The sequence below is a fragment of the Schistocerca americana genome, chromosome 2, assembly GCF_021461395.2.
Source record: "Schistocerca americana isolate TAMUIC-IGC-003095 chromosome 2, iqSchAmer2.1, whole genome shotgun sequence".
NCBI lineage: Eukaryota > Metazoa > Arthropoda > Insecta > Orthoptera > Acrididae > Schistocerca > Schistocerca americana.
In genome coordinates, this window is record NC_060120.1 from 893452418 (window position 1) to 893480141 (window position 27724).

Sequence of the window (27724 nt, forward strand, 5' to 3'; positions counted from 1 at the left end):
GTGCGATGGAGGTCGCCCGAATTTCACAGAACGAGTTGCCGGAACGTCTGAAGGGCAATGGTGTGGCATAGGGCAAACGTAGGGTCTCGGCGTATCAACGCATGTTCCTCGATCACGCATTCTTTGTCACCAGTCGTTAATTCGAGATGGTATCCTCACAACAATTTTTAAGTAACAGCAAATACATGCCACCACAAATGATAACCTGAGGATATGTGCACACAATAGTGTGTTAGAGTGAGCACGTGACTTGTTTTCCATAGACTGCAAGGAGGAAAGAGAAGAAAAATACGAACACGTAAAGGAAGTAATCAAACTCTCATAACACACACTGCGTGGTCGTTTCAATTGTGCCAGAACTGAGCTTCAACTATAGGAAACTATGAGAATTTGTCGCGCCACGTTGGGACGACCCTCGATCTCTCGAAAGGGCTTGCTGCTCGAAAGCCAGAGAACTAGAATTTTCAGCAGTTTCCTGATTAAGCTAGACAGCTACCACTGAAGGCATGACAATCTGCGTTCATTCCGTAAATGGAACACCGTGGGAGATAAATTTTCAAATGTAACTTCGTGCTCAGTTGCCTTCATAGCACCCTGAAAAAAACAGGCGTGTGTTACAAAAATGAAGAAAAGATACGGAGAAATCGTTGATAGCTGAGCTGTTAAGCGTATGAATGTTGTGCACGAAAACTAAAGAATCTGCGGCAGAACTGCACGACGCCGGGGGAGAAGAAAAGTACTTATTTTACGGAGCAATCTTGCTTTTGAGAAATGTTGTTTATCGAGAAGATCAGAGTAGTCTAGTAACCTAAGAAATGCTAATGTGTGTCGTTGGACAGTCCCGTCGAAGCATTGTGATTTGGTTTCCACACGAGATTTTACAGTTTAGCTTCAGATGCTTCTCACTCACACAGTGAATTTCCAGGCTTTCCCAGCATACTGAGTAATACGCAGGTTAACTTCTTGTGCTAATATTTCGCATACGTGCTTTGCATTTGTCATCTGACTGTGCCAAATACTATCGCTATGGTATAGACGATGATATTTTCCAGAAATGCTAATCACATTTTGTTTAGATGATGCAAACAGTTTTTAATTTCGCTTTTACAAGTAAATACCAGCTTCCCTCCTCGGCGGTGCCTGTGGTGATTACGAAATACATCCAGACGTACAGAGCAGTAGGCAGTTTTATGAGTAGAAAAGTTATCGGCGTGTACATATTCTAATACGAATTTTAGTTGGCCTACTTTACGAAATAATACCTACAGGAAGGCCAGTCCCTTCTTTTCGTATATACTTTGTTCCAGTAACGTGTTTTCATTGGTAAAGGTACTGAAACTTTGCCTAACAACATTGTCCAATACGATCAAAATATTGTATTCTGTCAGTGAGAAAACTTATGCAGCCACACAAACATTAAATACCACAATTCTATCAAAGATGTTGAAAGTACGATACTCTATCACCGGTGGCTTCTAGTCTTTTAAACTAAGTTGTTTATATTTGCCATGTTATTGGCGGAGAGCATCTGGGAGAACTGACTGACATAAATTAAATAGCTCGTGTATAGGACCGTGATGAAACTAAAGAAATATATCACTTTTCCTGAGTCTACCCGCGTCTGTTATGGTCAAAGCATAGACTGTGTGGTTTCATGTTTGATACAATATTCAGTTTTAATATATAGTAATACGCTCTGTAACACTTACAGTGAATATTATATGTGTGCAGAGATAGTCTCAGACTCAGAAAGTGTATGAAAGGAACGCAATCGTAAGTTCACAAAAGAAGAACATTGCATCTGCGTATGTGCTTAAAACATCGATTTCTGTCTTGTGCGGAAAAAGAATTTTAGCGGCGGGGTAGGCACACATCTGATGTTGAAGATGATAAACTTTTGAGAAGGATATCAGAATGTTGTCCACCGCCATAGCCGAGCAGCTAGCCCACATGACCGACATCTGTTTAACGGGATTTCATTTCCGGTACTGATGAGAATTTTCCATTGGTGGGAGGCTCCTTGGCGATGACTGATGAGCTACTTGTAGAAACAGTTTTGGCTTTGGTCCTAAATGCGACATTAAGGATCAGGAGAGCGGTATGCATGCTGACATACAATGATGCTTTAGCTAGAGAATCATCAATCGGCAGCGAAGGCCGACGGGACCTGCCGGCCAAAATAGTGAGTCTATATAAACCTTTATTCCACCCAGCTTCCTAAACATGAAAGGAGAAGGGAGGGCGTGGATCTTAGGAACTGAAAACACTAGCGTCAGCTGTGGCTCGAATCAGAGACTGGTGTACGAGAGATCCATACGCTGGTTATTCTTCCACCGATATAGCCCGAGACAGCGATGGAGAGGGCAAGGGAGAGCAGAGGACGGCAAGTGTTTAACTTCTCCGAGTGCTGCGACGCAGCGACGCTAGAGGGCTGTCTGGTCTGCTCCGCCTCATCAAACGGCGTCGGGCTGCGTGGCGGCGCCAGCGCTTGCGCCTGCGGCGGTGCTGGCATCTGGCGGCGAGGCAGCGCGGCGCGAGCGCACGGAAGAGCGCAGGATCATGCTGGAGCGGTAGGTCTCCCCGCGGATGGAGGCTCGCAGCGAGGCGCGGTTGCCCAGGCCTCGCTGGAACGGACTGGCCGGCGGTGACGCCTCTTTGCCCGTCTCCACCGCCGCTGCTGCGTCCTTCGCTTCTGGTTTTCTGTGGACACACAGCACAGGCGTCGGTCAGTCTCTGTTTTATTGCGTTTGCAACAATCTAGTTACAGAATATTGCTGTATTAAAATTACAAGTTTACGTGAACAGTTATTCCCAAACTACCACACAACGTTCACACAACCAAAGAACCTTCACACTCCCACACATCCACACTCCCATATTCCCATACTCTAAAAATCCACACTTCAATACTCCCACACACTGACACCTCCATACACCAACACTACCACACTTCTTAACAACCACACTCACCACTTCCACTCTCCAACACACGAAAACTCTCACATGCCCACTCACCCATAAATCTCCCCATCTGCCCAACTAGCTATCTGCCCACCCATACCCACCAAAACACATAACACACACACACACACACACATATTAAGGATTGGGAACACCTATACTCGAATTTTTGTTCTGAATAACTGCTGCTTTACGGTATTTGTTTGGTCTCAGTTATAACAGCTTTTTTCATTTTTACTAGTAACGGATAAAAAAAACAGCATGTCAATTTACCGCAGCAGCAATGCCAAATTTTTTGTTTTCAAATCAGACTTTTTTTTCTTTTGCAAACGAGCTACCGTCTGATGAGCAAGATGTATGAGACAGGCGAAATACCCTCAGACTTCAAGAAAAATATAATAATTCCAATCCCAAATAAAGCAGGTGTTGACAGATGCGAAAATTACCGAACTATCAGTTTAATAAGTCACAGCTGCAAAATACTAACGCGAGTTCTTTACAGACGAATGGAAAAACTGGTAGAAGCCGACCTCGGGGAAGATCAGTTTGGATTCCGTAGAAATGTTGGAACACGGGACCCAATATTGACCCTACGACTTATCTTAGAAGAAAGATTAAGGAAAGGCAAACCTACGTTTCTAGCATTTGTAGACTTAGAGAAAGCTTTTGACAATGTTGATTGGAATACTCTATTTCAAATTCTGGAGGTGGCAGGGGTAAAATAGAGGGATCGATAGGCTATTTACAATTTGTACAGAAAGCAGATGGCAGTTATAAGAGTCGAGGGGTATAAAAGGGAAGCAGTGGTTGGGAAGGGAGTGAGACAGGGTTGTAGCCTATCCCCGATGTTATTCAATCTGTATATTGAGCAAGCAGTAAAGGAAACAAAAGAAAAGTTCGGAGTAGGTATTAAAATCCATGGAGAAGAAATAAAAACTTTGAGGTTTGCCGATGACATTGTAATTCTTTCAGAGACAGCAAAGGACTTGGAAGAGCAGTTGAACGGAATGGACAGTGTCTTGAAAGGAGGGTATAAGATGAACATCAACAAAAGCAAAACGAGGATAACGGAATGTAGTCGAATTAAGTCGAGTGATGCTGAGGGAATTAGATTAGGAAATGAGACACTTAAAGTAGTAAAGGAGTTTTGCTATGTGGGGAGCAAAATAACTGATGATCGTCGAAGTAGAGAGGATATAAAATGTAGACTGGCAATGGCAAGGAAAGCATTTCTGAAGAAGAAAAATTTGATAACATCGAGTATAGATTTAAATGTCACGAAGTCGTTTCTGAAAGTATTTGTATGAAGTGTAGCCATGTATGGAAGTGAAGCGTGGACGATAAATAGTTTAGACAAGAAGAGAATAGAAGCTTTCGAAATGTAGTGCTACAGAGGAATGCTGATTAGATGGGTAGATCACATAACTAATGAGGAGGTATTGAATAGAACTGGGTAGAAGAGGAGCTTGTGGCACAATTTGACTAGAAGAAGGGATCGGTTGGTAGGACATGTTCTGAGACATCGAGGGATCACCAATTTAGTACTGGAGGGCAGCGTGGAGGGTAAAAATCGAAGAGGGAGACCAAGAGATGAACACACTAAGCAGATTCAGAAGGATGTAGGCTACAGTAGGTACTGGGAGATGAAGAAGCTTGCACAGGATAGAGTAGCATGGAGAGCTGCATCAAACCAGTCTCAGGACTGAAGACCACAGCAACAACAACAACAATGTTTATTCTTAAATTTCCGTTGCTTCGGAATATTGTTTTATTACAGAAAACGGAAACGCGATCAGTGGTACTGTAATAAGAACGCCGCCAGTCTGAAATTGATAGTGACAGAAGAATCGATACAGGATTGCTGAGACAGTAATGTACACGTTGCTGTGTGGTGTGGCGTATTAGACGGTATACGTGCTCATGTAGTGTGCACCACTTCGTCTACTCAATAGCTTCTGATAGTCGTTCACCGACATCCGTTGTACTGCAGAATGCCATCATCCCTAGTTTGGAAGTATTTTACGACGTGTGATTACAGTGAAGTAAAATGCTCTACTTGCTTCAGAGGGTAAAATACGGGGGGAGGGACTACAAACTTGAGACATCATATAAGGAGAAAACTTCCACAATGTCCCTTGAAAGAGAAGATATATTTGATTGATATACCCATGACTTGGGATATAACTGAACTCTTAATTTTGTGGTTGCTTCAACGCGAGAAATTGATATCCGAAAGTATGATGCAAGGAAGTCGTGTACTTGTGACCATCCGCTCTCTCCATCGCTGCGCTTTTCTTCCTCGCTGGATACACAGTGACCAATTTCTGCCACACCCTCAGAGCCGTGCTGCGGCTCGCGTTGCTGCTGTTGCAGGTTTCCGTCCTCTGTTGAAGGCCGGACTGTATCCTTTAGTTGACATGGCTCGCTTGCTGGTCTTCTTGTTGTGTTGACTGGCGCCACTTGGTTTTGCAAGTCTGCCCGCTAGTGGCAGCAGCGGCGTTATCGATATGTAGTAACTGTGGCCCTATCTTTGGGGTGACGTCATTGTTCTTCCGGGTCGTGTGAGTGAGCAGTTCGGTTGGGGACTGTGAAGGAGCCAAGAGTGCAGTGCGAGAACACGCCGGGACTGCTGGCGGCACACGTGCACTGCCAGAAGGAAGGGCTGTGGTCGCGGGGGTACACGACCTGGTCGTCAACCGGGTCCAACAAGCTTTAAGTTAAGTGGATTTTAATCCTAGTAGTGAAACCTCCACTACTTTGAGATCTCGCCCTTCTCCAGTGATTTGGGTTCTTGTTGCTGCTCGCAGTGTCGCCGAAATGAAGAGCAACGAGTGGAATGCTTGGGGAAGGCGGATCTAATTAGCTTTCCTCAACTTCTTGTTACTAATTGATGCAGTCTATGTGTTACTATTTGTTAAGTTAAACCAGCGGTATTTTTCCTGCCTGGTGGTCGCTAACGCCCCAGTTATCTGCCCTGGAGTTTAGTATAGGTAACGGCAGTGCACGTTTCCACGCCTTGCCGCTGCTCTCCGGTAAGGCGTGTGGTTTTGACAGTTTCCTTGATTTGTAGGTCGGTTGGTGTTTCTTCTACTCTGGTAGTAGTGAATCCTTTCTCCTTTCTGAAGCTGTTTTATTGTATGTTTCTAAATTTTTTTAAAAATAATTGCCATTCTTGGCGTTACAGCAAGTTTAAACGGTTGTGCTAGCAAGTTTACGATCATTTTGTCTCACCTGTTTGGTAATCAGTTGCCCGTCGTTTAAATTAACTTTTGCTGTTGCCTTGCTGTTTGACAGTATGTTTGTTAAATTTTTTAATAATTGCCATTCCTGACGTTAAAGGCCTTCAGCCGTGACTGTCGCTACTTGTCTTAAAATTCTAATGTGTCAATTGTATTTTATCAGTTAACCTTTAAGACCTTGGTGACTTGTTTTCAGTATTTTAATAACTGTAGTTTGTAAGTTGCAACAAGTTAAACAATTCTTAATTTATTGCCATTAAGGCCTTCAGCCATGAGTGTCGTTACTTGTCATAAAATTTTTATATCGCAATTGTATTTTTGCAGCGAGCTTTAAGACCTTGGTTACTTGTCTTTAATATTTTAATAACTGTAATTGTAAGTTGCAGCAAGTTTAATCAGTTCTTAATTTATTGCCATTAAGGCCTTCAGCCGTGAAACAATTCTTAAATTATTGACATTATTTTAATTTGTTGTTGATTTTAAATAAATTGTGTGTGATTAAAAGAAAAGCCAACCAATAGCAACTGATTACGGCCCCGTCCACAATCATAACCGAATTCTGCCTTCCTTGACCACCAGGTCATATCGATCATATCGATCGAGATCTACTCTTTCACCTTCATTAGAATTATTCGATCTTTGTTCAAACTCTACGTTTATCGTTGAAAATAACAGCAATAAAAAAGGGTTACTTCAGGAACCGGGTGTTTAGAGTGGTTTTAATAGGAAGGTTAATCTGGTGATGAAAAAATCCGTTACAGCTGAAGACCGGTTATATGCTGCTATTATCGCAAACACACACACACACACACACACACACACACACACACACACACATACACATACACACACACACACAGATACATTTGATACGCTAAACTGGGGAAAGAAACAGATACGACTCCTAGGGACACCTTTCTAACTGGATACAGTGTCTGTACAGCAAGATTTGAGAATTAATGGTAACGCTTTCAGCTCGTGTTTGAATCTCTCTATTTGGAATCGACAGATTTTGGTGACGCATTGCACCGACGTCAGGTCCCTCTATTATCGGTACAGTTTGGCAGCGAAATCTGTCGCTTCTATGAGGGTCACTCCAAAAGAAAAGCACACTATTTATGTAAAATTGCAGTTTTCGTTCTGCATGTGTGAAAGTTTTACAGTGTGTAGACACATCCTTCCCGCTTGTTTTCAGACTTAGTTCAACCTGTTGCCGTGAGTGGCGCCGTCACAGCATGTCTTCAAGATGGCTGCTACACTTGACGTTCGTCAGAAGCAACGTGCTGTCATAGAATTCCTGTGCTGTGAAAGCGAGACAGTGGGAAACATCCACAAGAGGTTGAAAAATGTTTATGGAGATGCTGCTGTCGATCGTAGTACAGTTAGTCGGTGGGCAAGCAGGTTACGTGATGAAAGTGGGCACGGCAATATTGAAGATTGTCCTCGCAGCGGCAGGCCTCGTACTGCACACACTCCAGACAATGTACAGAGAGTCAACGAATTGGTGACTCCAGACGGACGCATCAAGGTGAACGAATTGTCACGCTACGTTGGTATAGGGGAAGGAAGTGTTTGCAGAATACTGAAAGTGTTGGCGATAAAAAAGGTTTGTGCCAGGTGGGTTCCCAGGATGTTGACAGTGGATCACAAAGAAACAAGAAAAACCGTATGCAGCGAACTTTCGGAACAGTACGAGAATGGCGGAGATGAATTTCTTGGAAGAACTGTGACAGGTGATGAAACAAGGCTCCATCATTTTTCACCAGAGACGAAGAGGCAATCAATGGAGTGGCATAATGCAAATTCACCGAAGAAAAAAAAATTCAGAATCACACCCTCTGCTGGAAAAGTTATGGCTGCGGTGTTTTTCGATTCCGAAGGACTCTTGCTTGTTGACATCATGCCAAGCGGAACCACCATAAATTCGGATGCATATGTGACGACACTGAAGAAACTTCAAGCTCGACTGAGTTGTGTTCAACCACATCGGCAAAAGCAGGATGTTTTGCTGTTGCACGACAATGCACGGCCACATGTCAGTGAAAAAACCATGGGAGCGATCACAAAACTCGGATGGACACTGAAACACCTGCCTTACAGTGCTAACCTGGCTCCGTGTGACTACCATCTCTTTGGGAAACTGAAAGACTCTCTTCGTGGAACAAGGTTTGAAGATGATGACGCCCTTGTGCACGTTGCCAAACAGTGGCTCCAGCAGGTTGGTCCAGAATTTTACCGTGCGGGTATACAGGCGCTGGTTCCAAGATGGCGTAAGGCAGTTGAGAGGGATGGAAATCATGTGGAGAAATGAAAATATTGTTCCTAAAGGATGTATCTAAACACTGTAAAACTTTCAAACATGTAGAATAAAATGTGGATTTTTAAATAAATAGTTTGCATTTCTTTTGTAGTGACCCTCGTAAATGAAGCGATTCAAACACGCGGCTGAAGGTTTTACCTTTAACTTTGATACACTGATCAGCAGTTGCCATTTCTCCATCTGGACTAGGTGGTGGATACTGGAAAGTTGTGCCGGCACGAGGCTGTACTCACTTTCCGCAGCAGGGGAAGTCGAGCAGCCGCTGCCCCAGGCCGAACTGCTCCCCGTCGCGCAGCGTTTGCGGCAGCTCCTTGTCCAGCGTCTCGGGCAGGTAGAGCGACAGCGCGCCGCCCACCACGCCGATGGCGCCCAACACGATCAGCGGCAGCACCGGGCTCACCACAGCCTGCAGAGACCGACACACGGACATACACACCATCTACATCTACATTTATACTCCGCAAGCCACCCAACGGTGTGTGGCGGAGGGCACTTTACGTGCCACTGTCATTACCTCCCTTTCCTGTTCCAGTCGCGTATGGTTCGCGGTAAGAACGACTTCCGGAAAGTCTCGAATCTCTCTAATTTTACATTCGTGATCTCCTCGGGAGGTATAAGTAGGGGGAAGCAATATATTCGATACCTCATCCAGAAACGCACCCTCTCGAAACCTGGACAGCAAGCTACACCGCGATGCAGAGCGCCTCTCTTGCAGAGTCTGCCACTTGAGTTTGCTAAACATCTCTGTAACGCTATCACGCTTACCAAATAGCCCTGTGACGAAACGCGCCGCTCTTCTTTGGATCTTCTCTATCTCCTCTGTCAACCACACCTGGTACGGATCTCACACTGATAAGCAAAACTCAAGTATAGGTCGAACGAGTGTTTTGTAAGCCACCTCCTTTGTTGATGGACTACATTTTCTAAGGACTCTCCCAATGAATCTCAACCTGGCACCCGCCTTACCAACAATTAATTTTATATGATCAGTCCACTTCAAATCGTTCCGCACGCGTACTCCCAGATATTTTACAGAAGTAGCTGCTACCAGTGTTTGTTCCGCTATCATATAATCATACAATAAAGGATCCTTCTTTCTATGTATTCGCAATACATTACATTTGTCTATGTTGAGGGTCAGTTGCCACTCCCCCCACCAAGTGCCTATCCGCTGCAGATCTTCCTGCATTTCGCTGCAATTTTCTAATGCTTCAACTTCTCTGTATACTACAGCATCATCCGAGAAAAGCCGCTTGGAACTTCCGACACTACCCATCACCTTCAGTAGAGCTACAGTATGTCACAAGAAATATATGGACCGAGTACATCTACATCCACATCCATACTCTGCAAGCCACCTGACGGAGTGTGGCGGAGGGTACTTTGAGTGCCTCTATCGGTTCTCCCTTCTATTCCAGTCTCGTATTGTCCGTGGAAAGAAAGATTGTCGGTATGCCTCTTTGTGGTCTCTAATCTCTCTGATCTTATCCTCATGGTCTCTTCCCGAGATATACGTAGGAGGGAGCAATATACTGCTTGACTCCTCGGTGAAGGTATGTTCTCGAAACTTCGACAAAAGCCCGTACCGAACTACTGAGTGTCTCTCTTGCAGAGTCTTCCACTGGAGTTTATCTATCGTCTCCGTAACGCTTTCGCGATTACTAAATGATCCTGTAACGAAGCGCGCTGCTCTCTGTTGGATCTTCTCTATCTCTTCTATCAACCCTATCTTGTACGGATCCCACACCAGTGAGCAGTATTCAAGTAGTGGGCGAACAAGTGTACTGTAACCTACTTCCTTTGTTTTCGGATTGCATTTTCTTAGGATTCTTCCAATGAATCTCAGTCTGGCATCTGCTTCACCGACGATTAATTTTATATGGTGATTCCATTGTAAATCACTCCTAATGCCTACTCCCAGATAATTTATGGAATTAACTGCTTCCAGTTGCTGACCTGCTATATTGTAGCTAAATGATAAAGGATCTTTTTTTCTATGTATTCGCAGCACATTACACTTGTCTACATTGAGATTCAATTGCAATTCCCTGCACCATGCGTCAATTCGCTGCAGATCCTCCTGCATTTCAGTACAATTTTCCATTGTTGCAACCTCTCGATATACCACAGCATCATCTGCAAATGCCTCAGTGAACTTCCGATGTTGTCCACAAGGTCATTTATGTATATTGTGAATAGCAACGGTCCTACGACACTCCCCTGCGCACACCAGAGATCTCTCTTACTTCGGTAGACTTCTCTCCATTGAGAATGACATGCTGGGTTCTATTATCTAGGAACTCTTCAATCCAATCACGCAATTGGTCTGATAGTCCATATGCTCTTACTTTGTTCATTAAACGACTGTGGGGAACTGTATCGAACGCCTTGCAGAAGTCAAGAAACACGGCATCTACCTGGGAACCCGTGTCTGTGGCCCTCTGAGTCTCGTGGACGAATAGCGCGAGCTGGGTTTCACACGATCGTTTTCTTCGAAACCCATGCTGATTCCTACAGAGTAGATTTCTAATCTCCAGAAAAGTCATTATACTCGAACATAATACGTGTTCTAAAATTCTACAACTGATCGACGTTAGAGATATAGGTCTATAGTTCTGCACATCTGTTCGACGTCCCTTCTTGAAAACGGGGATGACCTGTGCCCTTTTCCAATCTTTTGGAACGCTACGCTCTTCTAGAGACCTACAGTACACCGCTGCAATAAGGGAGGGCAAGTTCCTTCGCGTACTCTGTGTAAAATCGAACTGGTATCCCATCAGGTCTAGCGGCCTTTCCTCTTTTGAGCGATTTTAATTGTTTTTCTATCCCTCTGTCATCTATTTCGATATCTACAATTTTGTCATTTGTGCGACAATCTAGAGTAGGAACTACAGTGCAGTCTTCCTCTGTGAAACAGCTATGGAAAAAGCAGGGAAAAGACACCAAAAAATGACACGCCATGGAACAGCCGACATTAACAGCGCCCAAACTGGGACTTTCGGTGCATCTCACAATTTTCCAGCCTGAGCAGGCAATTACTAAAAGGCAAAAGAAGGCACAAAGACAAACTCAACCCCTCTGTGGGATCATACAGTAGCTATGTCTATTGAGCGAGCTGAGCGTGCTGTTTGTATGGCCGATGTCAAAACGAAGTGCTTGCCATCCGTGGTCGAAGTGGAGCTTGGATTCTGGCGCTACCAGCTTTAATTGTGAGCGTTCTTTGACATTTCTGTGACACTCGTTCCGGCCGATGGCTCTTTTTCTCACACTGCACCGGTTTACTGATTCTTGACTGCTTCGTGCTCCCGCCGTCCGTTTTGGAAATTGGAAATTTGTGGTAAGTTCTATGGGACCAAACTGCTGAGATCATCGGTCCCTATGCTTACACACTACCTAATCTAACTTAAACTAACTTACGCTAAGGACAACACACACACCCATGCCCGCGGGCGGACTCCGACCTCCGACAGGGGGAGCCGCGCGAACCATGGCAAGGCGGCTAGACCACGCTGCTACCGTCCGCTTTGCGGTCGTGTTTTGGTAACGTCTATTTTTGAACTCTCGTCATACGTACGCAACCCTCTCCCTCGTAAACAAACCACTGGATCTATTAATGCTAATTCCTCTTAAACTAAAAGGGAAAATATAGCAGGGAGATCTGTTTAGGTCATGTCTTTGTAGGGTTATTGGTGTTTCATTTCTTTTAAAGGATCTTGCAGCCTATATGTGTTATTTTATACTTTACTGTCCAACTTTTATTTGTCAAGAAGGGAGGTCCCCTGGATAGGAATAAAATTTTTTGTGCGGGAGCATTAGTAACTTGCAGTTCTTGACAAGCTTTAGTAATAATTGGCTGGATAATCCTTCGGACATACTGAAGTTCTTGTTATTTGTAGGCGTGGTTAATTACAGTTTTTGAGTCGAGCATTTGTTCACAGTCGAGGTAACCGGCATCCGGTGCGTGTCACACTGAAAAGATACTTTGAATTGTTTGGCACGCTTGATTAAGTTTAACATAAAATCTTTTAAGACTAATGATTGCGTTCTGAAGCAATAAATTTCTCGTGCCCGCTTCTGTGCTAGCCTTGAGTTCAGTGTCTTTTGACATGGGCCAGTGAACTGTTGTTTTATCCCGACCTTTTTTAAGAGAAGTTTTACGTATGTTGTAGTTGAGCCAGTGTTAATTTCACGCATTGTTTTCGCGGATCGGGTGCCCGAGGTCTACCTCGGAGTGTAATGTGCGTCTGCGGGCTTGTACCATGAGCTCACACAAGGCTGTTTCCTCATAATTTATTCATTCTGGTCTAAGGAACCTCTTTGAGTAAATTGTTTTGTCTGACATTTTCGAAGCCTAAGGGTATGTACAGGGTGGTCCATTGACAGTGACCGGGCCAAATGTTTCACGAAATAAGCATCAAACGAAAAATCTACAAAGAACGAAACTCGTCTAGCTTGAAGGGCGCTATGGTTGGCCCGCTAGATGGCGCTGCCATAGGTCAAACGGATATCAACTGCGTTTTTTAAAATAGGAATCCCTATTTTTTATTACATGTTTGATAGTACGTAAAGAAATATGAATCTTTTAGTTGGACTCCTTTTTTCGCTTTGTGATAGATGGCGCTGTAATAGTCACAAACGTATAAGTACGTGGTATCACGTAACATTCCGCCAGCGCGGACGGTATTTGCTTCATGATACAATACCTGTTTTAAAATGGACCGTTTACCAATTGCGGAAAAGATCGATATCGTGTTAATGTATGGCTATTGTGATCAAAATGCCCAATGGGCGTGTGCTATTTATGCTGCTCGGTATCCTGGACGACATCATCAAGTGTCCGGACCGTTCCCCGGATAGTTACATTATTTAAGGAAACAGGAAGTGTTCAGCCACATGTGAAACATCAACCACGACCTGCAACAAATGATGATGCCCAAGTAGGTGTTTTACCTGCTGTCGCGACTAATCTGAACATCAGTAGCACACAAACTGCACGAGAATCGGAAATCTCAAAAACGTCGGTGTTCAGAATGTTACATCAACATAAATTGCACCCGTACCATATTTCTATGCACCAGGAATTGCATGGCGACGACTTTGAACATTGTGTACAGTTCTGCCACTGGGCACAAGAGAAATTATGTGACGATGACAGATTTTTTGCATGCGTTCTATTTAGCAACATAGCGTCATTCACCAACAGCGGTAACGTAAACCGGCATAATATGCACTATTGGGCAACGGAAAATCCACGATAGCTGAGACAAGTGGAACATCAGCAACCCTGACGGGTTAATGTATGGTGCGGCATTATGAGAGGAAGGATAAGTGGCCCCCATTTTACCGACGGCAGTCTAAATGGTGCAATGTATCCTGATTTCTTACATTATGGTCTACCGATGTTGCTACAATATGTTCCACTGCATGACAGAATGGCGATGTACTTCCAACATGATGGATATCTGGCACATAGCTCGCGTGCGGTTGAAGCGGTATTGAATAGCATATTCCTTGACAGGTGGATTGGTCGTCGAAGCACCATACCGTGGCCCGCACGTTCACCGGGTCCGACGTCCCCGGATCTCTTTCTGTGGGGAAAGTTGAAGGATATTTGCTACCGTGATCCACAGACAATGCCTGACAACATGCGTCAGCGCCTTGCCAATGCATGTGCGAACATTATGGAAGGCGAACTACCCACCGTTGAGAGGAATGTCGTTACACGTATTGCCAAATGCATTGAGGTTCACGGACATCATTTTGAGCATTTATTGCATTAATGTGGTATTTACAGGTAATCACGTTGTAACAGCACGCGTTCTCCGAAATCATAAGTTCACAAAGGTACGTGTATCACATTGGAACAACCGAAATAAAATGTTCAACGTACCTACGTTCTGTATTTTAATTTAAAAAACCTACCTGTTATCAACTGTTCGTCTAAAATTGTGAGCCATATGTTTGAGACTATTACAGCGCCATCTATCACAAAGCGAAAAAAGTGGTCCAACTAATACATTCATGTTTCTTTACGTACTACACGAATATGTAATAAAAATGGGGGTTCTTATTTTAAAAAACGCAGTTGATATCCGTTTTACCTATGGCTGCACCATCTAGCGCCCCAACCATAGCGTCATCTGGTTTCCCCCTTCAAACTAGACGAGATTCGCTCATTGTAGTTTTTCATATGATGCTTATTTCGTGAGATATTTGGCCCGGTCGCGATCCATGTTCGTTGTCACAAAAATGCAATATGCAGGGTGTTACAAAAAGGTACGGCCAAACTTTCAGGAAACATTCCTCACACACAAAGAAAGCAAATATGTTATGTGGGCATGTGTCCGGAAACGCTTACTTTCCTTGTTAGACCTCATTTTATTACTTCTCTTCTAATCACATTAATCATGGTGTGGAAACACACAGCAACAGAACGTACCAGCGCGACTTCAAACACTTTGTTACAGGAAGTGTTCAAAATGTCCTCTGTTAGCGAGGATACATGCATCCACTCTACTTCGCATGGAATCCCTGATTCGCTGATGCAGCCCTGGAGAACGGCGTATTGTATCACAGCCGTCCACAATACGAGCACGAAGAGTCTCTACATTTGGTACCGGGGTTGCGTAGACAAGAGCTTTCAAATGCCCCCATAAATGACAGTCAAGAGGGTTGAGGTCAGGAGAGCGTGGAGGCCATGGAATTGGTCCGCCTCTACCAATCCATCGGTCACCGAATCTGTTGTTGAGAAGCGTACGAACACTTCGACTGGAATGTGCAGGAGCTCCATCGTGCACGAACCACATGTTGTGTCGTACTTGTAAAGGCACATGTTCTAGCAGCACAGGTAGAGTATCCCGTATGAAATCATGATAACGTGCTCCATTGAGCGTAGGTGGAAGAACATGGGGCCCAATCAAGACATCACCAACAATGCCTGCCCAAACGTTCACAGAAAATCTGTGTTGATGACGTGATTGCACAATTGCGTGCGGATTCTCGTCAGCCCACACATGTTGATTGTGAAAATTTACAATTTGATCACGTTGGAATGAAGCCTCATCCGTAAAGAGAACATTTGCACTGAAATGAAGATTGACACATTGATGGATGAACCATTCGCTGGAGTGTACGTACCCGTGGAGGCCAATGAGCTGCTGATAGTGCCTGCACACGCTGTAAATGGTACGGAAACAACTGGTTCTCTCGTAGCACTCTCCATACAGTGACGTGGTCAACGTTACCTTGTACAGCAGCAACTTCTCTGACGCTGACATTAGGGTTATCGTCAACTGCACGAAGAATTGCCTCGTCCATTGCAGGTGTCCTCGTCGTTCTAGGTCTTTCCCAGTCGCGAGTCATAGGCTGGAATGTTCCGTGCTCCCTAAGACGCCGATCAATTGCTTCGAACGTCTTTTTGTCGGGACACCTTCGTTCTGGAAATCTGTCTCGATACAAACGTACCGCGCCACGGCTATTGCCCCGTGCTAATCCATACATCAAATGGGCATCTGCCAACTCTGCAGCCCGCATCTCGTGGTCGTGCGGTAGCGTTCTCGCTTCCCACGCCCGGGTTCCCGGGTTCGATTCCCGGCGGGGTCAGGGATTTTCTCTGCCTCGTGATGGCTGGGTGTTGTGTGCTGTCCTTAGGTTAGTTAGGTTTAAGTAGTTCTAAGTTCTAGGGGACTGATGACCATAGATGTTAAGTCCCATAGTGCTCAGAGCCATTTTTGAACCAACTCCGCATTTGTAAACATTGCACTGACTGCAAAACCACATTCGTGATGAACACTAACCCTTTGATGCTAGTACTGTAGAGCAGTGAGTCGCATGTCAACACAAGCACCGAAGTCAACATTACCTACCTTCAATTGGGCCAACTGGCGGTGAATCGAGGAAGTACAGTACATACTGACGAAACTAAAATATACAGAGTGTTACAAAAAGGTACGGCCAAACTTTCAGGAAACATTCCTCACACACAAAGAAAGAAAAGATGTTATGTGGACATGTGTCCGGAAACACTTAATTTACATGTTAGAGCCCATTTTAGTTTCATCATTCCAACGGGATAAAATTGTAAATTTTCACAATCAACATGTGTGGGCTGACGAGAATCCGCACGCAATTGTGCAATCACGTCATCAACACAGATTTTCTGTGAACGTTTTGGGCAGGCATTGTTGGTGATGTCTTGATTGGGCCCCATGTTTTTCCACCTACGCTCAATGGAGCACGTTATCACGATTTCATACGGGATACTCTACCTGTGCTGCTAGAATATGTGCCTTTACAAGTACGACACAACATGTGGTTCATGCACGATGGAGCACCTGCACATTTCAGTCGAAGTGTTCGTACGCTTCTCAACAACAGATTCGGTGACCGATGGATTGGTAGAGGCGGACCAATTCCATGGCCTCCACGCTCTCCTGACCTCAACCCTCTTGACTGTCATTTATGGGGGCATTTGAAAGCTCTTGTCTACGCAACCCCGGTACCAAATGTAGAGACTCTTCGTGCTCGTATTGTGGACGGCTGTGATACAATACGCCATTCTCCAGGGCTGCATCAGCGAATCAGGGATTCCATGCGACAGAGGGTGGATGCATGTATCCTCGCTAACGGAGGACATTTTGAACATTTCCTGTAACAAAGTGTTTGAAGTCACGCTGGTACGTTATGTTGCTGTGTGTTTCCATTCCATGATTAATGTGATTTGAAGAGAAGTAATAAAATGAGGTCTAACATGGAAAGTAAGCGTTTCCGGACACATGCCCACATAACATCTTTTCTTTCTTTGTGTGTGAGGAATGTTTCCTGAAAGTTTGGCCGTACCTTTTTGTAACACTCTGTATATTTTAGTTTCGTCAGTATGTACTGTACTTCCTCGATTCACCGCCTGTTGGCCCAATTGAAGGTAGGTAATGTTGACTTCGGTGCTTGTGTTGACATGCGACTCACTGCTCTACAGTACTAGCATCAAAGGGTTAGTGTTCATCACGAATGTGGTTTTGCAGTCAGTGCAATGTTTACAAATGCGGAGTTGGCAGATGCCCATTTGATGTATGGATTAGCACGGGGCAATAGCCGTGGCGCGGTACGTTTGTATCGAGACAGATTTCCAGAACGAAGGTGTCCCGACAAAAAGACGTTCGAAGCAATTGATCGGCGTCTTAGGGAGCACGGAACATTCCAGCCTATGACTCGCGACTGGGAAAGACCTAGAACGAGGAGGACACATGCAATGGACGAGGCAATTCTTCGTGCAGTTGACGACAACGCTAATGTCAGCGTCAGAGATGTTGCTGCTGTACAAGGTAACGTTGACCACGTCACTGTATGGAGAGTGCTACGAGAGAACCAGTTGTTTCCGTACCATTTACAGCGTGTGCAGGCACTATCAGCAGCTGATTGGCCGCCACGGGTACACTCCTGCGAATGGTTCATCCGACAATGTGTCAATCCTCATTTCAGTGCGAATGTATATATGGAGAGCTGCATCAAACCAGTCTCAGGACTGAAGACAACAATAAATATATATATATATATATATATATATATATATATATATATATATATATATAAAAGAAAAAAGTTAATTCTTACAGTTAGTAAATGGTCTATTGTCAAAAGAAAGGAACTATCGAAAGTTTGTAATTTATTGGTGAACTATATTGTGGTGGTAATAAATTTTGTCAAGATATAATAGAAAAAAACTACTTTCAAATTGTTACCCAGTCCTTCCACCATAGTCCGATCCACGAAGAATGGCAGTTCGCGCAAGTCGAGGCACAGATGGGGATTGCATTGTTGACGATTCGAAATGACAGTTGCGGTATGCTCATGGGCGTGCTTTCCGCTCGAAGAAAATGTATATCCTGCAAATTATATCTCTCGCTTGCTTCTGCAGAATTTATCACTTTCCGCCACCATCAGCGATGACAATTCGCAACAAATAGAACAGAAATTCACTAAACAACTCGCTACGGTCACGTTTAATTTTCGAATCTGCTGCGGCATTAACAGCAGAGCGCTCACAATACTACTGAACGGTCACTGGTTTTCGAAGAATGCGTGACGCACGTGGGCCGAACCAACCTAAACTTGACAGCCGTCGTTCGTGGCTCCAGCTATAAGACCTGTTGATTGCGTCGTCTCATTAACGTCTTTGTTAGGTGGTATCATATTGTGCTACCCTTAGGAAAATGAAGACTCGCTTCAGCGTGTTCGTTGCCACAAAAATGCAAATGAGCTTCTCCTGCTCCATGCCGAGGCAAGGCTTCACACACCCCTGCGCACCTGAGAGTATTTCACAAAACGTCTTTGGACTGTTCTTCCTCATTCACCCAACAGCCCGGATCTCGCACCTTCAGGCTTCCATCTGTTTGGCCCAGTGAAGGATGCACTCTGCGGGAAGCGGTACGTGCATTATGGGGAGTTATTGATACGAGGGTGAGTCAAATGAAAACCTTAAAGTTGTAGTAACAAATCGAAATTTGGTGCCGTTATCGTGTAAGTTGGTAAGCGTGCTACAAACAGCGTGCAGAATGGCCTGTAGGTGGCAGCATAGTGCAGATGCACACATAACGTGGCAGTATCAGTATAAAGATGGCCACCCCACTCGCGACTTGCACCAGGGAAGAACAGCGTTCTGTTATTCGGTTTTTGCATAGTGAAGGTGTGAAACCTATTGAAATTCATCGACGAATGAAGGTTCAGTACGGTGATGCATGTTTGTCACAGCAGCAAGTCTACGAATGGTGTAGGAAGTTCGCAAATAGTGTGACTTCAGTGGAAGATGCTCCTCGTCCAGGTCAAGCGCAACTAATTGTGACTCCACAGAACATTGCACCCTTAGTGAAGGAAAACCGCCGAGTGATACTGAATGACACTGCAGCATGTTTACAGATTAGTCATGGGTCAGCAGACCAAATTGTGCATGATGTGCTCCAGTTTCACAAAGTTTCCGCAAGATGGGTGCCACGGTAGCTGAGAGAACGATGTGTTGATGCTTGTGAAGAACTTCTTCGGCGCTTTGAACGAGAAGGTGATGGCTTCCTTGCAAGAATCGTTACGGGGGACGAAACCTGGGTTCACGTCCGACAACCGGGAAGGAAGAGAGCGAGCAAGGAATGGCGCCATTCCTTATCACCAAAACCAAAGCAGTTTCGAACAGAACCATGAGCAGGGAAGGTTATGCTCTTTTGGGACGAAAAAGGCGTCATTTTGGAGCATTACATGCCTAGAGGGACCACTGTTACCAGTGCGTCACACACAGATCTCCTAAAAAATCATCTGCGGCCTGCAATCAAATCAAAGCGACGTGGATTGCTGTCAGCAGGTGTCCTTTTGCAACATGACAGTGCAAGGCCCCACACTGCCCGTACAACAGTTGCAACAATCACAGACCTGCATTTTGAGTATCTTCCTCATCCACCATACTCACCACACCTTGCCCCAAGGGATTTCCATATGTTTGGACCACTCAAAGACTCAATGGGAGGAAAGAAGTTCCGTTCTGATGAAGAGGTACGCCACGCGGTGCATGAGTGGTTGTGCGGACTACCAAAAGAATTTTTTTCTAAAGGAGTTTATGCACTTTGTAAGCGCTGGAGGACTTGCATTGAGCGTGGGTGAGATTATGTTGAAAAGTGATATTGCTTTGTACCACTTCTGCACAATAAATAATATTTAAAAAAATTTAAGGTTTTCGTTTGACTCAGCATCGTACTACAAGAGGCCTTGGCTCCGACGTCGAGAAATGGATTGGTACCATGAGGGCATAGAGGCCCTCCCGGTAACGTGGCGTGAGGCCGGTGCCTTGAACGGAGGTTATGTTGCAAAACTGGATTTTGTAGGCAGAAGAGTGGGGAATAATGTGGTGAATTGGACTCCTGAATAAAAAAAAGTGTTGCATTACCAATTGGACGCCCCTCGTATTTATTACGATCTTCCACTGATGACACCTTCCTGTGCACAACAGCATCGTCAGAAAACAATCTGCTAATGCAGTCGATCCTGCCCGACAACTATCTACTCTGAGAAAATTAGAGATCCTACTCGGGTAGCGGAACGCACAGCGCGCTAGCTTGGGAGACAGCAGAGTGAGCCAGACCCGAATCGAATCCGCGCGTTGGATAAAGGAATATGGCTAATGCGCCGACCTCACAGCTGAGTGGTCTGGAGATTGACTGCCACGCTAAGGACCCGGCTTCAGTTCCCGGCCCTGCTAGGAATGTTTTTCTTGGTGGGAGGACTTGAACTGGGTGCACTCAGCCTCACGAGCCAAGTTAAGTAGTCACGTGACGGAGCGGCAGCGGCTCCAGGTTACGAAAACCAACGGCCGGGAGAGCGATGTGCTGACGCCACGCCCCTTCATACCGCATCCAGTGACACCATTGGCAGAGGATGACATGGCACTTTGACGGTACCCTTTGGCCTGGGGACGGAGTTTACGTTTACGAGAGCATTAAAGGACCTGTTACACTTGCTTGGAGGGCAGTTAATTTTAGTTTCGCTTCTGTTGAACATTAACCGTCCCGGATAACGTTCTAGATTCTGTTAGTCAAATTTTTAGCGAACAACCGACACATTTGAGAAGACAGTGTGATCCTAACTAGTAACGCCAGAAGAAAGATGAAAGTGATGAGAAGTAGTAGAAACGAGATTAGCGAGGCCACGAAATAGACAAGGTTGAGGAATGTTGTTGCTGTGGAAGCAAAATAGCTCATGACGAACAACGCAACTGATGTAAGAAGGGCCGCGCGGGATTAGCCTAGCGGTCTTAGGCGCTGCAGTCATGGACCGTGCGGCTGGTCCCAGCGGAGGTTCGAGTGCTCCCTCGGGCATGGGCGTGTGTGTTTGCCCTTAGGATAATTTAGGTTAAGTAGTGTGTAAGCTTAGGGACTGTTGACCTTAGCAGTTAAGTCCCATAAGATTTCACACAGATTTGAACTTTTTTTTGTGTAAGAAGGAGAGAAGCACAGTCAGAGGGAGCATTGCAGGCCAAAAGAAGTCTGCTAATATCAAATATTGACCTTAACTGGAGGAAGAAATTTCTGAGATTGTATGTTTGGAGCACAGAATTCCACGGCAGTGAAACAGCGACTGTGGGATAACCGGAAAAGAAGAAGGAAGGAAGATTGTGGTTTAACGTCCTGTCGACAACGTGGTAGAGACGGAGTATGATATCGGATTACGGAAGGATGAGGAAGGAAATCGACAGCGCCCTTGTCAAAGGTACCATCCCGGCATTTGCCTTGCGCGATACAGGAAAAGCACGGAAAACCTAAATCTGTAGGGCTGGACAGGCATCTGAATCGTCGTCCTCTCGAATGCAAATCCAGAGTGCCAACTACAGCGCTACTTCGCTCCCTTGGAAAGAATAGAATCGAAGCGTTAGAGCTGCGGTCGTATATGAGGATGTTGAAAATTAGGTGAACTGATAAGATGAGAAATGAGGAAGTTCTTTACTGAATCGGCAAAGAAAGGAACATGTGGAATAATAGTCTTTTGTATATATGGGTCCTTAGCCACTGTGAAGTTATCGAAGAAAGTCATTTTCCTGCGTGGGCTGTTTTATTTTGAAATAACCACCTTATTTTATCATTTAGCGTCGACACGCAGGTCGCCGAAGTGGCGTCAAATCGAAAGACCTGCACCAGGCGAACGGTCTACCCGACGGGAGGCCCTAGCCACACGACGTTTCCATTTTATCATTTAGCGAATATCTGAACTCACCCCCTTGGGCTAATATATCAGATAACAGATTCATTGGTAAAAAGGAACAAATGCAACCATTGTGACGATTTTTGTCTTTGTGCCCTTATACAAACCATTAAAATACGTTTTTTTGACTTCGTCAAAATTGTATTTTCATAAACGCGAGCCTCACGCGCCTTGTAACTACGAGGGGCATTCAGAGAGTAAGGCAACCATCTTTTTTGTCGGTCAGCTTCGGTTAAAAAATGCAGAAACTGTGGTGAGACATCGATGAATATTCCCGCTGAAGCCCCTAGAGATTCATGAAGTTCCGATAAGTTACGGCGCTATACGTAGTCTTCAAAATGGCGTCTGTAACGCAGCTACGCTCCAAGCAGAGAGCTGTTACTGAGTTTCTTTTGGAAGAAAATCAGAGCATCGCAGATACGAGGGTTGAAACTTAAATAGTGGCAACTATTTATTCACAACCGATACAAAAGAGTTACATATTTCCATCTGTTACTGTCCTTCAAAGTAGTCGCCAGTGTTGTGGAGAACCCGTTGCCAGCGATGTGGAAGGCTTAGTATACCGTTAGCAGAGCCTGTTCTGCTGATGGCGCGAATGGCGCGGTCTACTGCCTGTCGAATCTCTGGAACAGTTCTGAAGCGAATGCCACGAAGTGCTTCCTTCATCTTCGGAATCAAATCAAAGTCACAAGGACTTAAGTCCGGGGAGTATGGTGGATGGTACAGTACTTGCCAGTCCCATCGACCGAACAGAGCAGCCAGAGCTTGCGATGTAGGCACCCGCGCATTGTCGTGCAAATGATGGGTGGGTTGCGCAGAAAGTGTCGCCGCTTCGTTCGCAAAGCTGATCGCAGGCGATGCTCCAAATACGAACAGTAATACTGTGAACTGACGGTCTGCAGTGGAAGAACGTAATGCGTTAGGATAATACCATCACAGTTGTACACGAGAATCACCATAACTTTAGACCGCTCGATTCGCACCATCAACAGAGCAGGCTCTGGTGGCGGTATACTACGCCTTCCACGTCGCTGGCAACGGGTTCTACACAACGCTGGTGACTACTGTGAAGGACAGTAACAGGTGCAAACATGTAACTCTTTTGTATCGGTTGTGAATAAATAGTTGCCACTATTTAAGTTCCAACCCTCGTATTGAGAGACGCTTGCAGAATGTCTACGGGGACCTGGCCGTGAACAAAAGCACGATGAATCGTTGGGCGATGCGTCTGTCATAATCGCAGCAAGGTCGCGCAAACCTATCCGACCTTCCGCGTGCTGGCCGTGAAGAAACGACCTCAGCGTCGTGTTCGTCGGCACCAAAATGCAAACTTCACCTTGTCCATGACAACGCAAGGCCTCACAGAAGTTTTCCCACTCGAGAGGAGAGGAGCTCATTAAACTTCATTGAATTGTTCTTCCTTATCCACCCTACCGCCCGGATCCCGCACCTTCCGACTTCCATCTGTTTAGCCCAATGAAGGATGCATTCTGTAGGAAGCAGTACGCTGATGTTGGGGAGGTTATTGATGTTGCAAGATGCTGGCTCCAATGTCGACCAGTAGAGTGGTACCATGCGGGCATACAGGCTCTCCTAGTAAGATGGCGTAAGATCATCGCATTGAACGGAGATTATAATGAAAAACAGGAAATTTTGTCCAAAAGAATGGGGAATTATACGGTGTATTGGAATCTTGAATAAAAACAACCTGCTTTCAGAAAAAAAATGTGTTGCATTACTTATTGGACACCTCTCGTACTTAAAATGAAAATATACTTTTTAAATAGTTAGAATAACGTATTTTAATGTGTTGTATAATGACAAAGTGACAGATCCGCGTAAGTGTCAGAGTTATTACTTTTTATACGTGGGTTTCACGTTTGAGATAGTAGCTTGGTAAGACAGAACAGGGTGAAATTGGCTAATCGCTAAATAATGAAATGAAGTGGTTACTTCAAAATAAAAGAGCCTACGCAGGAAAACGATTTTCCTCAACCTAGAGAAAACACTGACAAGAAGAGACAGGATGGTAGGACATGTTTTAAGACATCAGGGAATAAGTTCTATGGTACCTGAGGAGGCGACAGAAGGCAGAAACTGTAGGGGAGACAAAGACTGGAAACTACCCAACAAATAATTGAGGACATAGGGTACAAATGCTACTCTGTGTTGAAGAGGGTGGCACGAGAACGAAATTCGTGGCGAACCGTGTCAGACCAGTCGGGAGACTCACGACAAAAGAAAGGTCGCGGATAAACTCTAGATTACTAAACCCTCGTTAAATTCAAGATTATATTTGGTATATCTTCGCGGTTCCCGCCAATAATGGCACATGAGTGACACACTCTCTTGTGAAACTTCATGGCATACATTGTTGCTAACAATCGCCGAATTATTTACTGCCAGACTTCAGATGTTTACTGACGCTGGTGCTCTTGTAAATATTGCGAATGTTTGGTAAAGGCGTGCTGTTTTCAAATAGTCAGCGTATTTACTTTATCGTTTAGAATTTGCCTTAGGTGAAATAGCAAGCGTTTGCAGTTAGAAGAGTCCTAGTTTATACCACATTGGCCTGGTTCAGAGTCAATCTTACCTTTTGCTGTTGCAGTTAGCACGACATGGATGGTTCTGATTTTGATTTTGATGCTAACATACTGGCTGATTTGTTTGAAGAAATTCTCCTGTGCAGGAGTAGAAACCACAAGAATCACAAGGGAGAAATGTATGCTCAGCTCTGCCTTCGAGCAAATGAAGGATGACACATCTCGTAACTACTGCTCAAGAGCAATTTGTGCAGAACACCGAGCTAGGTCTTGCTTGGACTGTAATACACTACTGGGCATTGAAATTGCTACACCACGAAGATGACGTGCTACAGACGCGAAATTTAACCGACAGGAAGAAGATGCTGTGAGATGCAAATGATTAGCTTTTCAGAGCATTCACACAACGTGCTGACACGAGGAAAGTTTCCAACCGATTTCTCATACACAAACAGCAGTTGACCGGCGTTGCCTGGTGAAACGTTGTAGTGATGCCTTGTGTAGGGAGGGGAAATGCGTACCATCACGTTTCCGACTTTGATAAAGGTCGGATTGTAGCCTATCGAGATTGGGGTTTATCGTATCGCGGCCTTGCTGCTCGCATTGGTAGAGATCCAATGGCTGTTAGCAGAATATGGAATCGGTGGGTTCAGGAGGTTAATACGGAAAGCCGTGATAGATCCCAACGGCATCGTATCACTAGCAGTCTTGATGACAGGCATCTTATCCGCATGGCTGTAACGGATCGTGCAGCCACGTCTCGATCCCCGAGTCAACAGATTGCAAGACAACCATCTGCACGAACAGTTCGACGACGTTTGCAGCAGCATGGACTATCAGCTCGGAGACCGTGGCTGCGGTTACCCTTGACGCTGCATCACAGACAGGAGCGCCTGCGATGATGTACTCAACGACGAACCTGGGTGCACGAATGGCAAAACGTCATTTTTTTCGGATGAATCCAGGTTCTGTTTACAGCATCATGATAGTCGCATCCGTGTTTGGCGACATCGCGGTGAACGCACATTGGAAGCGTGTATTCGTCATCGCCAAACCGGCGTGATGGTATGGGGTGCCATTGGTTACAAGTCTCGGTCACCTCTTGTTCGCATTGACGGCACTTTGAACAGTGGACGTGTTACGACCCGTGGCTCTACTGTTTATTCGATCCCTGCGAAACCCTACATTTCAGCAGGATAATGCACGACCGCATGTTTTCTGGATATAGAAAATATTCGACTGCTGCCCTGGCCAGCACATTCTCCAGATCTCTCACCAATTGAAAACGTTTGGTCAATGGTGGTCAAGCAACTGGCTCGTCACAATACGCAAGTCACTACTCTTGATGAACTGTGGTATCGTGTTGAAGCTGCATGGGCAGCTGTACCTGTACACCCCATCCAAGCTCTGTTTGACTCATTGCTCAGCTGTATCAAGTCCGTTATTACGGCCAGAGGTGGTTGTTCTGGGTACTGATTTCTCAGGATCTGTGCACACAAGTTGCTTGAAAATGTAATCACATGTCAGTTCTAGAATAATATATTTGTCCAATGAATACCTGTATATCATCTGCATTTCTTCTTGTAGCAATTTTAATGGCCAGTAGTGTAATAGTGTTTATAGGGGGAGACTTTCCACTCATTTTATTTGGAAGATAATCCTGGAGTTATAATACCCGTAATTTGTTATTATTGCATACGTAACATGAATTATGACTTCATTCCCAGTAACGTTATGAGTTGTAAAATTGTCGTTATATGTTGTAAAACAGGACATGTTGTACGTATTCTGAACGTAACGTACCTTTAGAAAACTAATAACTGTAATTAGCTAGTGCACAACCTATAAATTATGGCCTCCTTTGAATAAAATTTAGAGTAGTAAAGTTTAAGATGACCTAGTTGCAATGTAACACTGCCCTCCCCCCCTCTCCCCCCTGCCCCCTCTCTTTAGTGCTATAGGGTTCATGTCGCCGTCCATGTTGGTGGCGAGGGCATCAGGGTGTACAGTACCGCAGTGCAGGCCAACATGTGAGAGCAGACTCACCAGGTAGACGACGAAGGGCGAGATGAGCGTGGCGACGTAGCCCATGATGTGTATGAGCGCCACGCCCTGCGCCCTCACCACGGTGGGCAGCAGCTCGGCGGCGTACTGCAGCCCGATGTTGTACGAGATGTTGACGCTGAACCGGCCCATGATGGCCAGCGACGCGGACGCGATGCCTGCGACAGGAGAGCAGCCTGCTTAGCGACGGGCTTCAACTACTGCTCGTTTTATAGTAATTTTAAGGAAGAAATGTTGCAGTTTAACTTGTCGCCGACTCCTAGATCATTCCCATGAGCGGTTACGAAAGCTTCTTAGAATTCAGTGTATATGTCAGTACACGCAATTTGCTGTCAGACTTTTATTTTGGCTTCAGAAATGGAGTATCCGCAGAAAATACAATTTATTGTCTCTGTGTGACGCACTCGCAGGGCTTGACAGTAGGTTGAGAATTGAGAGTTTTCTGTGCAAAAAAAGCTTCCAAAGCAGAAGTTTTATTGCCCAGATCGCATGTCATACGTATCCAATTACTATAATAATTACCAGAATGAGATTTTTACTCTGCAGCGGAGTGTGCGCTGATATGAAACTTCCTGGCAGATGAAAACTGTGTGCCCGACCGAGACTCGAAATCGGGACCTTTGCCTTTCGCGGGCAAGTGCTCTACCAACTGAGCTACCGAAGCACGACTCACGCCCGGTACTCACAGCTTTACTTCTGCCAGTACCTCGTCTCCTACCTTCCAAACTTTACAGAAGCTCTCCTGCGAACCTTGCAGAACTAGCACTCCTGAAAGAAAGGATATTGCACACTCCGCTGCAGAGTGAAAATCTCATTCTGGAAACATCCCCCAGGCTGTGGCTAAGCCATGTCTCCGCAATATCCTT

The 27724-nt window shown here is 45.1% G+C and overlaps 1 protein-coding gene across 1 annotated transcript in view; it reads right to left on the bottom strand.

Moving 5' to 3' along the window:
• Positions 1–948: 948 nt before the first annotated feature.
• The window catches only part of LOC124595040 (organic cation transporter protein-like), a 155357-nt gene continuing 128581 nt past the window's right edge, over positions 949–27724 (bottom strand). The window contains exons 8-10 of the mRNA XM_047133603.1: positions 26841–27016; positions 8754–8926; positions 949–2700 (exon numbers count right to left, since the gene is read on the bottom strand). Of these exons, the coding sequence (XP_046989559.1) occupies positions 2454–2700; positions 8754–8926; positions 26841–27016 (596 nt within the window). The 3' untranslated portion in view covers positions 949–2453. The remainder of the gene's footprint in view (positions 2701–8753; positions 8927–26840; positions 27017–27724) is intronic.